General features: G+C 47.6%; 1 protein-coding gene across 1 annotated transcript in view; it reads right to left on the minus strand.

Moving 5' to 3' along the window:
• Nucleotides 1-15093, minus strand: part of LOC8029650 (rootletin) — an 83113-nt gene that overhangs the window by 28001 nt on the left and 40019 nt on the right. Inside the window, exons 13-21 of the mRNA XM_029995331.2 lie at nt 14883-15052; nt 13162-13341; nt 12510-12706; nt 11236-11411; nt 9005-9181; nt 7604-7827; nt 4802-5081; nt 2722-3020; nt 1993-2113 (exon numbers count right to left, since the gene is read on the minus strand). Coding sequence (XP_029851191.2) covers nt 1993-2113; nt 2722-3020; nt 4802-5081; nt 7604-7827; nt 9005-9181; nt 11236-11411; nt 12510-12706; nt 13162-13341; nt 14883-15052 — 1824 coding nt within the window. The remainder of the gene's footprint in view (nt 1-1992; nt 2114-2721; nt 3021-4801; nt 5082-7603; nt 7828-9004; nt 9182-11235; nt 11412-12509; nt 12707-13161; nt 13342-14882; nt 15053-15093) is intronic.

Consider the following 15093-nt stretch of genomic DNA (forward strand, 5'->3'; position numbering starts at 1 on the left):
GCACGAGACAGTACAACGCACGTTTCGAGGACAAAAAGGAAACGGAGGGGGGGGGGGGGGGGGGGGGGAAGGAATGCGAACGACGTTCTCAAATTCGCTGCACGAGAAACAAACACTTTGCATTAACTACAGGCACTGACATGGTGAAAACGAGAGGGAGGAGCCTCAGTTGTCCCGCCTCCAGTGCGAGCCTCCTACCTTCGACAACTGGAATCGGGCGTTCAAAAGACGCATCCTGCCATTTTCACTCTGTCCGACTCTAAGAGAGGACTGTACAATAACACAGAGTTTTAGCCGAACGCCGATGCAGTCCAAAACTGAAAACATCTAAGGGCCGGACATATAACATGCTCCCAAATCTTTTGAACATTGGTGATGCCGAGCAATAGACCCTTTTTGAAAAATCCATCGAGCAACATGGATGATCGCCATCTCTCGGGCACAAGACACTTGATTGTATCAGACTACTCGCCGAACACCAGCGTAGCGCTTGTTTTCAATAGGGGTCGAGCTGAGTTCGTGCCGAATGCTGTCCAGCCCTTGTGTCCAATAAATGTTCAGAGTAGGTGATCAAGCAATGGCAGACAGGCGATGGTGCAGGCTTTCAAGAAAGGTCTCTTAAACTTTTTTTTATTACTATTGATGCCGGCCACTGCCCAATGCTAAAGAAACAAACATGTGCATAGTGAGTGGGGTTGATTATCCTTCGTTTCAGAACTTCCAAGCTGGTTTGCACGCACTTAGTTTTTTACTGCAACAGCAGTTAGTGGGACGCTTTGCAGGTTTCGCGCCGTCGACCGCGCTCTGTACCGACGCGATTTTCGGCACTCCGCCGAAAGATTCCACATTGACGTTACGCCGCTGGCGTCACGTCGCTCGACGTGTCTCAGATGTCACGCCGCGCGTTGCGTCACCTGCAACCTCGCGTCGGGCGACACCGTCATGCGACATTGTCAGGTCGTCATGTTGCACAGAAATGCACAGACGTCACGCAACAATATGTTGTCACGTGAAACCTTGACGACACATAGAAACATAGTCATGACACTGCTGGCAATGAGAACAATAAAAAAAAATTGTTTATGCTAATTATGCCAGAAAGGTTTACAGGTGATAAAAACAATGAAGTTAGGTGGGTGTTAAGCCGGCGAAACCGCGGGCTTGAAATTAGGTGGAGCTGTAACTCTTGAAACTTGAGTGTGCAATTTTGGAAATGTTTTTTAGTGACCACAAGGCGGTTTGTTTGTGTCCAACATCGCATAAGACGTTCAGGCAGCCACCCCAACGACAGGAAATAATTCACGCATACACATGAGGTTTCGTCGTTGCCTGGCTTTCAAACTCGAGCGTGCCATTTTCGAAGTGTTCTTCAATTACCACAAGGCAGTCCTAGTTTGTGTCCAATAACAGGTTCACGAAATGCTCTACTTAATAATACACCCACACTAGTTTTAAAACGCCATGAAAGTTTCGTCCGGTATGTTACTCGGTCTAATACGTAACGCCAACGCGAACTCTATGGTGCACGCTCGCACCTTTACCATTCATTCGGTCCATCTGCTCCGAAACGACACCTTAGTGGCACTGATGTCGCACCTCAACTGTCGCAGTGTTTTACCTCACGGATTGCACAAGTGCCCCGACATTTTCATTTATCCTTTTGTCATTGTTATTGCTAGAAACCCCCCTCCCACTGGGTGGAAGGGGTCCCGGAGACATCACCGGTGGAGAACCACCGGTGTAGAGATATTCCGGTTTCTTGCATTTTACAAAAAATAGGCTGTGAAAGCTGAACGAGCCACTGGCTAAAACATTAAGATGCCTTTAACTATATTTGTGGACAGACGACACACCTCAACTGCTAACACCGCTTTTAGGGCACACAAAGTATCCCGAAAACAAAGAATAAGAGCAGTCTATTGAAAGGCGTCGGTGTACACCAGAGAAAGTAGGAGCCTTTGGCAAGGCAACCGCTGCACATCAGGGACACACCTGCGACGAGAGCATCGTTTGCCTTGGTCAGTTGCGCAAGCGTGGACTTTGTGGCCGCGAGCTCGTCCTCCAGTCCGGCAACCACCCGCTGGGAACGCTCGCACTCAGCCTCCACCTTCTCCTGCAAACGCAACAGCAGCCCTCGGGCACCACTCACTAATCACTCGCGACAATCAAAATTTATTTGAAACTTTCCCTCACAAGTTTTTAATTGTACAGTTCATTCACCCACACATTTGGATTGTGTGTACATGTACTAGGTACTGTATTCTCTGGACTTTAGTCTGCACACTATACATGGTGAAAGGTTCAAATTTAATGCGGTTCGATGGAATGCATTTATGTGGAGTGCAAGTTCGCCTGCCTGTTGCACAGGGTTGCGATGATGTCAGAATGCGAAGCTCTTATTGGTCAATTAAAGAAAAGAAATAGTGGGTAAACATCAAGGCGTCTAGCATTAAGGTCTACCCACTATCCTTTCAAGCAAAAATGATCAAAGCTTGGTGTTGTTCTGACAACACCGAAACTCCTGCGCAGGAAGCAGACAATTTGCCTTCCTCATAGTGACAACTGCGGGCTATACAAGAACTGGTTTTTTGAGACCGCTCGTTACGACGAGACGCGACAGATTTCGTCAACAAAAGTACGTTAGCGACGACTCGTGTACGACACGAGCTCGACTTCTTGGCGACTACGAGAAAAACAAGCAAAGCGCTATTCTCTCCGCACCTTGTCGGCTTCAAGCGCGGCGATGCGGCGCGAAAGAGCGTCCACGGCTTGGAGCACGAGCTCGGCCTCGACGTCGGGGGTGGGCCGCCGGAGCAGGGAGCGGCCGAGGGAGACCTCCGACCGAAAGGGTGAGCCGTCCCCCCGAAAGCTCTCGTTGGACAGGTCGCCGCCGTGGGGCCGGCTTGCCGCCGGTCGCTGGGGGGAGGGGGACCGCAGCTCGTACTTGGTCTGGATCCCCAGGGAGCAGCGCAGCACGCTCAGCAGCGAGTCCAGAGTGCCCTCGATAGACTTCCGAGACTCTGCACGATGGAACGAAGGTTGCACTAACCCTGCAGCACAAAGGCTGGTTCGCGCGCTTGCGGCTGCTTATGATTGAGTGCGTTACGACTAGGGTTTCGTGTTTTGGGGGTTTATATTTTTTCCATAGATTCGGGACTTTCCTGTGTCGGGCGAAAAATCGAGGTTTGTCGAGGCCATTGTTGAAGAAAATCGGACGCTGAAATGGGATTCCTCAATCTTTAAGAAACATGCATGTCACCCTTCTACTTAAAAAACTTCCCCGCGCCAATAAAAAAAAAGAAAAAAGTTTAGATTAGATGTGTGGTTCTGAAACCAAAAGAAGCCTCACGGGCAGTTCATTGGGGTCTGCGTTCTGGGTTGGCATAAGATAAAGCATCAAACAAATACTTTGTAATGAAGCTTGGGTTATTCTTATTCGAGGACAGCTCCGATTCGGTGTTGATCGGTTTCCCAATTTTGATCAAACTGCCTCAGGGGTTAGCTTTCAAGGTTTATCGGTGATTGATTACCAAAAATACAAAACCCTAATTACGACGTCTCGCAATGTCTTACGACGAATGAACACACACAAGCCCCAGCCGAAAGCCTTGCTCGAGGAGATAAGAGTTAGTCCCGCGGGTCACATCACAAGATCGAACACGGAATATAGCGGGCGACGTACTGAATTCCAAGTGCACACTAGACGAGCGAGCTCCAGGCTTTTGGCAAGCGCATGCTCTCTTTTAACGTGAAACATTCTTTGGATAGGTGTTGGGTATTTCGTGAAGATAAGATAAAAGCGTGACTGTGAGACTCGACATTGACGAGTGGGAGAGGAGGAGTGAGGTACTCGACGCCAAATAATTAATGGGTAGGTCACATGAATGGAGGTGTAGGCGAAGAGGAGCTCGACCACCCGTGCGCGCTGAGGCAGAGGAGATTGAGAGTATGGAAGGCTCTGGAAGATCACAAGGTTTCCTAGTCGCTTTGTTCTAGGAACAATTATCAAGTGTACACATCATACATGTTGAACTATGTGATGAAGAGCGCCGTGAACGTAGGCGTCTGGCAACTATGAGTGTTGCTAAACGTTTGTGAAGCTAAAATGTTACACGCATGCAAGACAATTGCCTAGCAATTCAACATATTTTTTTTATATCTTTTGGGGCGCTTTTTGATAGTGCTGTTCACAAAGAAGCTGTAGCGCGGCGCAACTCTTTCGTCTTCTTCGTTCGGGCATGTCACGTTCCGGGAGTTAGAAGGCAAAGTTGCCACTGCGATCGCATCTACGGTATAGTGATTGACTAGGTGAGAACGGCAGGGTTGTCCCCTCCAGCGCAAGCATCATACCTTCATCGACGCTTCAACGTCTCGTGTACCTTGAGCATGCGCGTGCACGCACAGCCAACGCGCGGTGAAAGGCCCGGAATGCGTGTTGAAGGCCGGGTGGCCATTCTCGCTCTGTCGGCGACTAGCTTGACGTGGCATCACATTCTGTGTCGCCACTGCCTCCTCCACAAGAACAAAGCAAAGGGGCAATTTTTTGGGAGTTTGTTTAGGCAATAGCACCTGAAGACCAGGCCTGTGCATTACGTCGTTGTGACTTGATCCTTGAACCAAGCGGAAAACGCGCTAAAGCTCGATAAGAGACGCTGCACCGCATGCAGGCGCTGCACTCGTTGCGAGACGCTGCAGGAAGCGCCGGCGACGATGTCAGAGCAAGCCGGGTGGTGCTGCGCTAGCGACAACGGTTGGGGTCAACCGGTTTAGGCCTGAACCCGGTCGACGCACGCAGACCCACCGGAGACGATCTTGAGCTCGCTCTCGAGGGCAGCCGTGGAGCCCTGCGCGGCGCACAGTGCCAGGCGTGCCTCGTGCGTTGCCTGCCCAGATGCCAGCAGCTGCTTCTCCAGGTCGGCCCGGTCCTGGGCCAGCCTCTCGGCAACCCGACCGGCCTCGCGCACCACCCCTTCGCGAGCGTTGCGCTCCGCCTGTGCCCGGCGCTCGCTCTCGTCCAGGCGACGCCCCAAAGAGGCACGCTCGCGCTGCCACGCGTCCCGCTCCTCCTCGAGCACGACAACCTGCGAGGAGACCTGTCGCTTCTTGGTTCGCCCGCTCATGCGTTCGCTCACTGTGGGCGCCTGGTATTTGTATCGACGAAACAAACTTTCCAGCAAAAAAAAGAAAACAAGGTTCTTTCTCAAGGACAAGCTTGTTCCCCGAAAAATGTTTCCAACAACCTTCACTCCTCAAGTCCTATATTGCGTGGAATGCGGCGTCTAAGAAGCGAATGTACGAATTTGTTTAGAAGGCACTAGCCGTTTGACTGCCGCTCCCGTGTGGTTTCAGCTTTGGTTCGCTCCCTTCCACTGCCAACTGGGCTGTAAATATTTTGTTTAAGTGTACCGTAATATCTAAAACGTACGTCAATTCTCAAACTTTGGTCCACCCCCCTTTTAGGTAAAAAAAATATCTATGTCAAAGAAAATTCCAATGTATCGTCCGCCCTTTGAAAACAGCGATTCGAAGAACTGGGGACACCTGGGCAGGCCTTTCTTTTCAGAAGTCTCTGGACGCATGCATGGATGCACCAAACAAGAAGGCTGCACAAGAGCCTGCTCCTTCTGAATGACAAGGTGTCCAACTTGGCCCAATGGAATTACCGGCTTAACGCAATTACCGGCTTCCGTTTTGGAGGGTGTTCGTTCAGGATGCTACGTTAGTGCTAAGTATGAGCAAGTGATGAAAACAACGCTGCATTGCATGGAGACACTTTTTGCCAGCATGTAAAAATGTTTGTTTAATGAGCGACTTTCGTTTTGAATGTGCACCTTCGTTGTTATAGAAAGACAAATCTTAGTTAAACCTTGTGCTTCACGGCAAATGCTGAAATTTTAAGATTACCAACGAGTTCTGCATTTGACGACTCTGGAAACAAGGAAGTTACAGTTCCGAATGAACAAAAAAGGCCGAGCAAGGCTGCTTAACACGTGACCTTAGAATGCGAGGTGGATGCCAATGTGTAGCGCTGGGCTTCAAAGCACAATATTATAAAATGTCTTAGTTAGGTGGCATGCAGACGTCAGTTAACTTTTTGCCCATAAAATATTGTATCTTTGATAAATACACATTGCAGTCCTCTGCAAATAGTGAATTTTGAGTTGGAAGCGAATTCAAACCAAAAAGTGCTTTTGACCAAATATTTTCAACTCGAATGTCGAATAGTTTCCCTAAGCCTTCCCCTACTACATGCTTGAATAAAAAGCCCAGCTGAACTTGTGAAAGTTCTGGCCAAGCCTCCACTTGTCCATTTCGAAGTCAAGTTAATTCCAATTAACTATCAGGGGCGAAGCTCCTTAGGGTCTAGCCTTGTCCTGCATCCGTGCTCAAATCGAGTGCCATCCCATCTGTCTTCTTAAAAAAAGAAAAAAATGTTTGCACAGTCGACAGGATTTGAATTTGTGCGGGGAGACCCTAATGAATTTCTAGTCCATCGCCTTAACCACTCAGCCACAACTGCGGGACGAGTAGGGGGCTCCGAGATGTGGTAGAAACTCAAGAGCTGGGGATGTCATGGATGAAACGTTGCATGTAGCCGCTCAACGTCTATACAGGAGAGGGCGCTGCGGTCAAATGTGTATATAATCGCGTTAAACTTTGCATGCATTGGCCCAACGTTTATAGAAGAGAGGGCGCTGTGGTCAAATGCTCAAATGCTTATATAACCACGTTCCATATCACATATTCTCTTTCTGACATCAGCACTACCTATGAACAAAATCAGTATCATCAGCACCACCACAGCTTTGCCCCAATCAAGATCATTCACCACATGGAGATGCAGTCATTTTTATTGACCGTGGCCTCCGAAAGTTCAATACCTACATTGGGACGGCAAGTAAACAATGCATTTGACATAAAATTAAGCCTATAGAGGTGCCCAGCTATACCTAATCAAGAAACTTAAAATTATTATTGCTACGTGCAAATATATTTCCTTAAATCATGTATGATTAACACAGGTTTTCAGGGCACCTCTGCTTAACGTGTGCTCATGCACGCCAGTTTAATTTTGAAAACTTTACTGCATGTAGATATCAACATTCATAAAGTTTCCGTTTCTTTTGAAATACACCAGGCGCACGTGTCCAACATCCCGTTTTAGAAATGAGCTTTCCTCCTAAGCAAACAGCTGCTACACGTCTACTTCTTTAAGTGTTCATCACGGCGGGTTAGCCCCTTTGAGTGTGTTTCTTACCACGCACCCGTGCACAGCGGAGAAGCCACACCCGCGGAAGCGAGCTCCATGGGTGCTGCTTTCCCGCAGTGCACCCGTGCTCGGTAAGAAGTTCCTCTAAAGAATCTAACCTGCCGTGATCCAACACTAAAAATACCCGGCACTCAAAGGATAAGTCAGCCGTCTCAGGAAGCGAAGAATGTAGCGTTAATTAATCTCTTGGCTACGTTTTGCAGGGAAATTGACGCCACGTGACACCCGGACGTCAAGTGGCATTACGACGCCGTGCGGTCTGACCAACGCAAGCAAGGGAGACCCGTGGAGGGTTCCAGTAGATGCAGGAACAAAGAAAGATGCAGTTCTTGCCTTCCGCTTCCAGGAGAGAACGTCCTGACGTGCCGATTCCACCTGATGTCCCCTCTGCTCGGACAGCTTCCGGAGCGAGTCCAGCTCCGAGCCGTGCTCCAGCAAAGCCGACTCCAGGGCTCGCACCTTGCGCTCCAAGACCTGCCGAGCCCGCTCCACGCCGTCGTGCGTGTTCCGGAGCTCGCGGAGCTCCTCCGCCAACGTCGCCCGCGCTTTCTCCGCGCCTGTAACGGTCGCCGAGAGACGAGCGTTCCCATGGGCATCTTCACTCCGAGCCCAAGCCTCATTTCCTTTTAAATTTGCGGAAGTATCTTTCTGTCGCCGGCCGCAATCCTCGCGTAGTCGCAGCAGTGGTGGTGGACATGGCGGACGTCCGTTCTGCTGCACGTCGCTTTCCAGCTGGACCGCCCACGGAAGCTTCGGCGATGCTTGCATTCTCATAATTTTTTCCGCAACCTCTACACCCAACTGCCAGGATCGCGACATTCGACAGCAAGACACTCAGACTTTTGCGACGTCCTTCGTTACCACTTCGAGAACACTTTTGATGCAGTGGGGGAATGGGACGCTAAGCACACCGGTCAGAGATGCATTTTACGCACCATAATAAAAACATACTAACCAGCAAAATAATTTGATAAAATTAAAATAATCATTGTAATTAGTAAAAATTAAGAACTTGCCAAGCGAGAACCCCTAAATGAGTCGATTTTAGGAAGAGAAAGCACAGGTAAAGCGAGGAGATGCACTAGTTTTCACTCGTGCAGCTGGCACCAGGCCAGCAATATGAAAATGCGGATACAGTGCAATCCACTTACCGTATTTACTCGAGTTAGCCGCATTGTTTATTAAGAAAACCTGAGGGTTTGTTTTTTCCGCGGAGCACGCAGATGGCCAATCACCGCGATCGACAGAGTGACTCCAGCTGTTGACAGGACAGAGATAACGTCTTCGTGCTAAGATAACATCTGTGAAGATTGCATTTGTATGGAGAATTGTATTCTTGATGTAGTCACTTGCTATGTTATTTATGTGCAACGCAATGATTGGCTGTATATCTGTTCTGTGGGAAAGCAGACGCAATTGCTTCGTTCATAAATAGTGCGGCTATTGCTCGAGTAAATACGGTGATACGATAATGAAAAGCCCAAAAACTTAATTATTATGACCAATTATTGTTTTATCCAGACTAGAAACTAAGCGTCTCTAGAAACTGATCATTATAAGCAGTACATAGTTACATCTGGTATCGTTATAAGTGGATTGCACCGTAATATTCTTACCACCTGTGCTTTCGTGTTGCCAGCCTCGTACCCGTTGTACGGGATAAAACTTTCTTCACAGCCTCGAAGAAGCTGTCTTGCAAAGAAGTTGAACTCATGAACAGACAAGATGTTGTACCGCGGAATTTTTCGGAAGCCTCCTGGAGCGAGGCGTCCCTCTCCTGAGTGGCGCTGCGCAACTCCTGCTGCAGCTCCCCAATGACTCGGCGAAGCTGCTCGGTCTCTGCCGTGACCAACGTGTAACTCTGACGCGCCTCGGATAACTGATGAGTCAGAACTTCAACTCGACGCTCCCCTGCAACGGTCAAACAAACAGCAGATTTAGAAACAAAGACAACTTTCGCATTCATTTAGCTGGGTTCTCTCCAATATCGACTAAAGTTAACCGTGCCCAGAGGGTCGCCTAGACATTTCCGTGCAAGTCCAAAGTGTCATTAAATGCCAACAGAGCGTGTCCGCGAAAAAACTTTACGCCAGTTTTTCACAGCAAAAATTAGCCATGCACCGCCGAACACCATCCAAATGTAACACTATAGATCCAGACCAGACGATCAAGTCTCTGAGCTAACTGTTATCCAATTCAAATGTTACAAGTGAGTTTCTGAAACTTTCAATGGAAAAGAGGGGCCTGTTCCAGGTGGTTACTCTCCTCGGCCCCATGTATTTGCGGACTTGGTCAGCTGCAATTTTCCCATAGAGAATGTATGAAAATCGCCTGAAACTTTTGAATCAGATGACGGTCCTTTCTAAAACTCTGGCATCTGGTCTCGACCACTAGTGCTGCGTTTTGGCAAGGAATGAGCATTTGGTGACGCAGAGTTTATTTTTGCAACTAAATCATTCGCTTAGCAAGTATACAGTAATATCCCGACTACACGACCACCCTCCCGCAGCGTGAAATTCGTAAAAAATGTGGGGTGGGCCATGTATCGGTGGGTAAGCACAAAAAGTTTAAAAAAGGTAAGAATTAACTTATTTTTTGTACGCATCTAGCCCGGCCGCACGGTTGATAAGTTAAACTCAAAACTCGTAGTTTTATTGTTTATGAAAGAAATGCTCCCAAAAAATATGTCTTACTATTGCGAAGTCCGTTGCTTGCTTTGTTGCAATGAATGCCGCCTGGCATACAGAGCAAATGCTCTTTCAGTGAAAACATGTTTCTTAAACGATACATTCCCTTCGTTAGACTTTGCTATGTGTAAATTAAGAAATAAAATGGGGCAAAAAGAAAGAGAGTCAACAAGAAAGTAGAAAAACCAACCAGGTGCAGCCAGCGAGCGCCGAAGAGCGATGCTGGGGAAACGGGAAAGCCGGGGATCGCGTTGGCAAATACTTTGGCGTCGGGATTTTGGTGGAGATGGATTTTGACCTTACATCTCTTTCTTTACATACACATCAGCGTATGTAAAAGAAAAGATGTGTCTTTCTCTCCTTCGTTTTACTTTGTCGCGGACGTCCCCCAGCTGTATGCTCCATGGTCGCGTCATTCAAGTAGGATGAATGTTCACGGATTGCGGAGTCCGCGTTCGGGTATTTGTAGAGGTGCACGATCGCTGTGCATATTTTTTTTTGGGAAATCGGCATTCCCCTAAAATGTGGGGCGGGCGACGACTGGGGATTTTACGGTAAGTGTTACGCTTGTCCACATACAATTGTATTTATTTCTATTTCCACGCCATGCTATGTATACGCTGCGCAGCACACTTAAGGCAAATGTGACATTGAAACTTCTTCAGTCTTTTACTCCCACAGGATAGTGGCGGACACCAAATGTGTCGTCTCTCCAGTTTTGATAACACTTTTAATAAAAAAAAAAATATAAATTATCCATCACTCGTTCTAGCTTGCTGCATTAACACTGCACATTGGGTTTCGTGGTTGGTTTTATTTGTAATATCTTTTTAACAGCAACCTGAACTTTTGCTTTGTTTTTCTCAGTAAATACACTAACATTTTGATACTAGTTAACCAAATTTCTAATTTGGAAAGCATTTTACGTACTATCGCGGATAAATTCAATAATAGCATTTACCCATCGAACATTTTGCACACTAGACAAAAATATATTAGATTTGTTTGCTTTAACATACATTTAAACCAATCATATGATGTTCAGTCAATCCTTCCTTGGTATCAAACCATTTACGACTACACATGTTGCATTTAGTGACGTCGTCCTTTAACACATTATTGTGGTCGTCACTATTTATGGTTTATTTTCGTCTCATTTTGCCGTATACTTTTCTTTCATTGAAGCAGCATTCACGCTTGCTTGGCAACCATACACCAAAAATATTTTCGCCCAAAATTGAGGCACAAGCGAGGTGGACAGAAAGGTTGCAAACTAACCTTCAGATTTCTTGCCGAGAGCTTCAGACAGCTCGCGCTGAAGAGCCGCGTGACTGGCATCGGCCTCGTTCAGCCGCTGAATGGCACGCTCCCTTTCTTCGGTCACCCGGCTGAGTTCCTTGTGAAACTGCGACTCCCGTGACTTTTCCTGTGCCTCTTTCAAACGCAATGCCGTCCTAGAAAAGAAACACTCGACATGTCATAAAGCACCACACTATGAAAATTTCTCACAAGCGTTTTGAAAAAGCTTGTGAGAAAATACCAATGAAAAGAGGGAACAAAACCCAGGTCAGTTTTTAGTGGTCAAGGAAGCGGTGTTGGCATACCAGATGAAAAAAAAAACCTCCCCCCTTTCCCTGCCCTAAAATTTTACACATGTAGAATTCAAAAAGGAGGGGGGTTGTTGAAACATCTTGTCCCCCCACCCCCTTTTGAATCCGCCATTGGTTGTGTCAGTCTGTTCTTTTTCTGTTATTGAAGAAAACTACCAAACAATAGTTATGACGAAAAATAATAGCACCAGATTTGCAAAATGCCAGTCAAAAAAGCGTGTCTCCTTGAAAAATCATTAATGAGCAACCAACATCTTGGAAATATACGCTCACCGGAAATATAGGGCGACAGCAAGACAAAAAGGAGAGAGAGAAGCCCAAGTGCACTGCCTGGAAAGCGTCTCGGACTGGTGTATTTGGCTTCCTTACCGCCCATGTCTAGAAAGTGGTCCCAAAAAAGGCGACAAATGATGTCCCAAGAGCCAGAGTGTTACGCTGTCGGATGTCGCCATCCTGGCGCGTGGACATACAGCGCAACCCGCTTATAACGATGATGAGAAAAGCCGAAATTTCAATCGCTACAACCGATTATTGTTGTATCTGTACTAGAAACTGATAATTTCCAGTCTAGAAACTCTAATAACCGATCTTCATAAGCAGTGCAAAGTTATATGTGGTATCGTTATAAGTGGGTTCCACTGTAGTTCCGGAAGAAAGCGCTAAACGCAAGTGTCGCTGTCACTTCAATGTCTCAAATCTCGGCCGCCAAAGCTTCCAACTACAAGGATCGTGGCCGGCAACAATGTGACACTTCTATGACGTTGTCGGGTGGAAATCAAGAGACCACTTTTTAGGACATGGTACACAGACCAGCCAGACACGTGTTTCAGGTACCGAAGACCAGGCAAGGATGAGTGTATCCTTGCCCCCCAATCCTAGCTCCTTTTTGTTTGAGACAAACAACCAGCCGCTTGTTTTGCTCGTCGAGGCTAACGACCTGACCTAGTCTGCTCCAGTTCCACGCGAAGTGTGTCGACGTCCTTCAGAGCAGACGCCACCTTGGCCTGCTCGGCGGCCATCTTGGAGCCTGCTTCATCCCTGAATGCCACCAGGTTTCGCCGGAGCACGGACACTTCCTCCTTGCAGCGGCCGAGAGAGTTCAGCAGCTCCCTGCGCTCGTCCTCCGCCATAGACTGCATCTGCAAAGAAGCCAATCATTTGCCAATCATTTCCAATCCTGTCAATCATTTCTGACAAGGGCGAGTGACGCTCACCCTCCGCCGTGGATTGCACCTGCACGAAACGCAATAACTTGCCAATCATTTCATATTCTTCCAATCATTTCTGACGCGAGGGCGGGTGGCACCACACACTCTGTACGGCTGCATTCATAGGCAGGTGCATAAATCCCGAGCTGAAACATGGTGCTTATTAATGTGCAATGGACCCTTTACAAAAGTGCACACCATACTTTATTTTGCAGTAACTTGGCAAACAGCGAATGCTACAGCCCCTTCAAACTAATCAGAGCGACGGAGGCAAAGCAAGTGACAGCCCTTATCAAAAGTACAGGGGCAAAAGCATAACCCTAGGGGTCGAAGAAGCATTCTAGGAACTGTACTCTCACTGTGGAACACTATCAAAGGAGTCTTACCTCGGCTCTGAGCTGCTCGGAAGAAGCTAGCTTTTCCTGGAGCTCCACCCTCACGTCTTCCAGCCTCTGCTGGTGCAGGGCCACCTCGCTGTGCCACTTGATTTCTGTCTCGCTCAGCAGCTCTTCCCGGCGCTTCAGTTCAGCTGCGTGGCTTTCCTCGAGTTGCCGCAATTGGCCAGCCTACCAGAAGGATCCGACCAATCGAGTCGCATGTAGTGAACATTAGCCTTTGACTAGACATGGCACAAAGCTGCTAATGCTTTAAAGAATCGAGAAAAATAGACTAGAAGTTGCTTTATGTACATAAGTAAGTCCACATGACTATAGCACAAAACTTTAATCGAATACTTAAAATCACAAAAAGACGTTGCGCATAAACCCAACATGGCCCTACATTACACACAAGGAAAAGTACTAAAACTGAACGCTCGCAGATAGCTACTTGCTCCACCTCCTCTATGGTCCCAAACGCATAGCTAAATTTCGTCACAAACTATGAAAGCAAACTGTATCACGCGAGCCATTTTAGCAAGTGTCGTATATTAAAAAAAAAATCATCCTACATATATAATATACCAGCTTTAGAACTACCGTAAAATACCGGAGAAGCGCCAACCCCATTTTTACTGAAAACTAGGTTAGTCTAGACAAGGGCGCTTGTCCGGTCAAATCGGGCAGTTAACATATAATTTACAGAATTCTCAGGTTTGGGAAATGTTAATAGTGGGCGCTTGAGCGAAGTGGGCACTTCTGGGGTATTTTACGGTAGTCGTGTGCGGATAACAAATTTTGAGTTCAAAGTAAATAGTGCTTTAGGCCGAATATTTTCTAGTCAAATTTCAGTCTTCCACCACCTCAGAGGTTCTCAAACAGGGTTCTGCAAGCTCGTCTCTGCGAGCACCCAATATGCAGTGCCTCCCCCCCCTTCCCTTCCCTTCCCCTCTTCCCCTCCCCTTTCTTCCTCCCCCCTCCCCTCCCCCCCCTAGTTCAACCACCTTCCACCGACTGAGCCATGGATTAAGTAGGTGTTGTGGACAAAGCAAGCTCACCTTTTGCACAAATATCTTAAATATCTTTGCAAAACTATCTTAAAAATAGACAATTGGAGTGTGTGTATGTTTATACAGCCTAGAACTTAGTCTGCCTCAACGGGCGACGAGTCTCCCAGCTGTAGATGAGCAATTGGGCCAGTGCGGTACAAACCGCTAGCCTGTGGTCTTTAACCTTCACCACGCTGTAGTTATACATGACCCCACGCCGGTACGATGCTCATCCAGATCGAGAGGGGCAGGAGTGGGGATTGAACCCAGGATCCCTGGGTTCAATCCCCACCCCACAGACACTGCATATGCCTATATACCCAATAACGTTGATGGTCCAGAGTATATTAATAAACAACCCCCTCCACCAAAAAAACAAAAAAAATTGTGCTTGGATAGTTATATAAAAAAAAACGGTGAATGATGGACGGTTTTACAAACAGACCGGCAACCGGTCTTTTATTTTAAAAAAACTGACCGTGCCGGTCAAAAACCGGGCAGGTGGCAACCCTTGTTTCTAGGCCAGAATGGCTTGCAAACACTGCGGGTGTTCCCGCTGGATAATTAAGAAAAAAACTTGTGCTTTGACACAACACCCTACCACTGGGAAACATCTTTTGGGAAAAAAAAATGTACCGCCAAAGGGTTAAAAATGGCCAAGCCCAGGAGCAACCGGCATACCTTCTCCTGCCGGTGTTTGTCCATCTCTTCCTTGAACAGCCGCCGTTGCTCTTCTACCCTCCGCAACGCCGCCTCCTCCGCAGCTTGCAGCTTCTCGGTCAGGGATGCCCGCAGCATGCCCCACTCCTCGGCGTCGGCTTTTCGCTCCCTTTCCAGCCTCTTCAGCTTCTCTGAAAGTACACACAGCATTCAGCATTGTCTGCACTTGCCT

Source organism: Ixodes scapularis, unplaced genomic scaffold, assembly GCF_016920785.2.
Source record: "Ixodes scapularis isolate PalLabHiFi unplaced genomic scaffold, ASM1692078v2 PGA_scaffold8__174_contigs__length_109621045, whole genome shotgun sequence".
In the NCBI taxonomy this organism is placed as follows: domain Eukaryota; kingdom Metazoa; phylum Arthropoda; class Arachnida; order Ixodida; family Ixodidae; genus Ixodes; species Ixodes scapularis.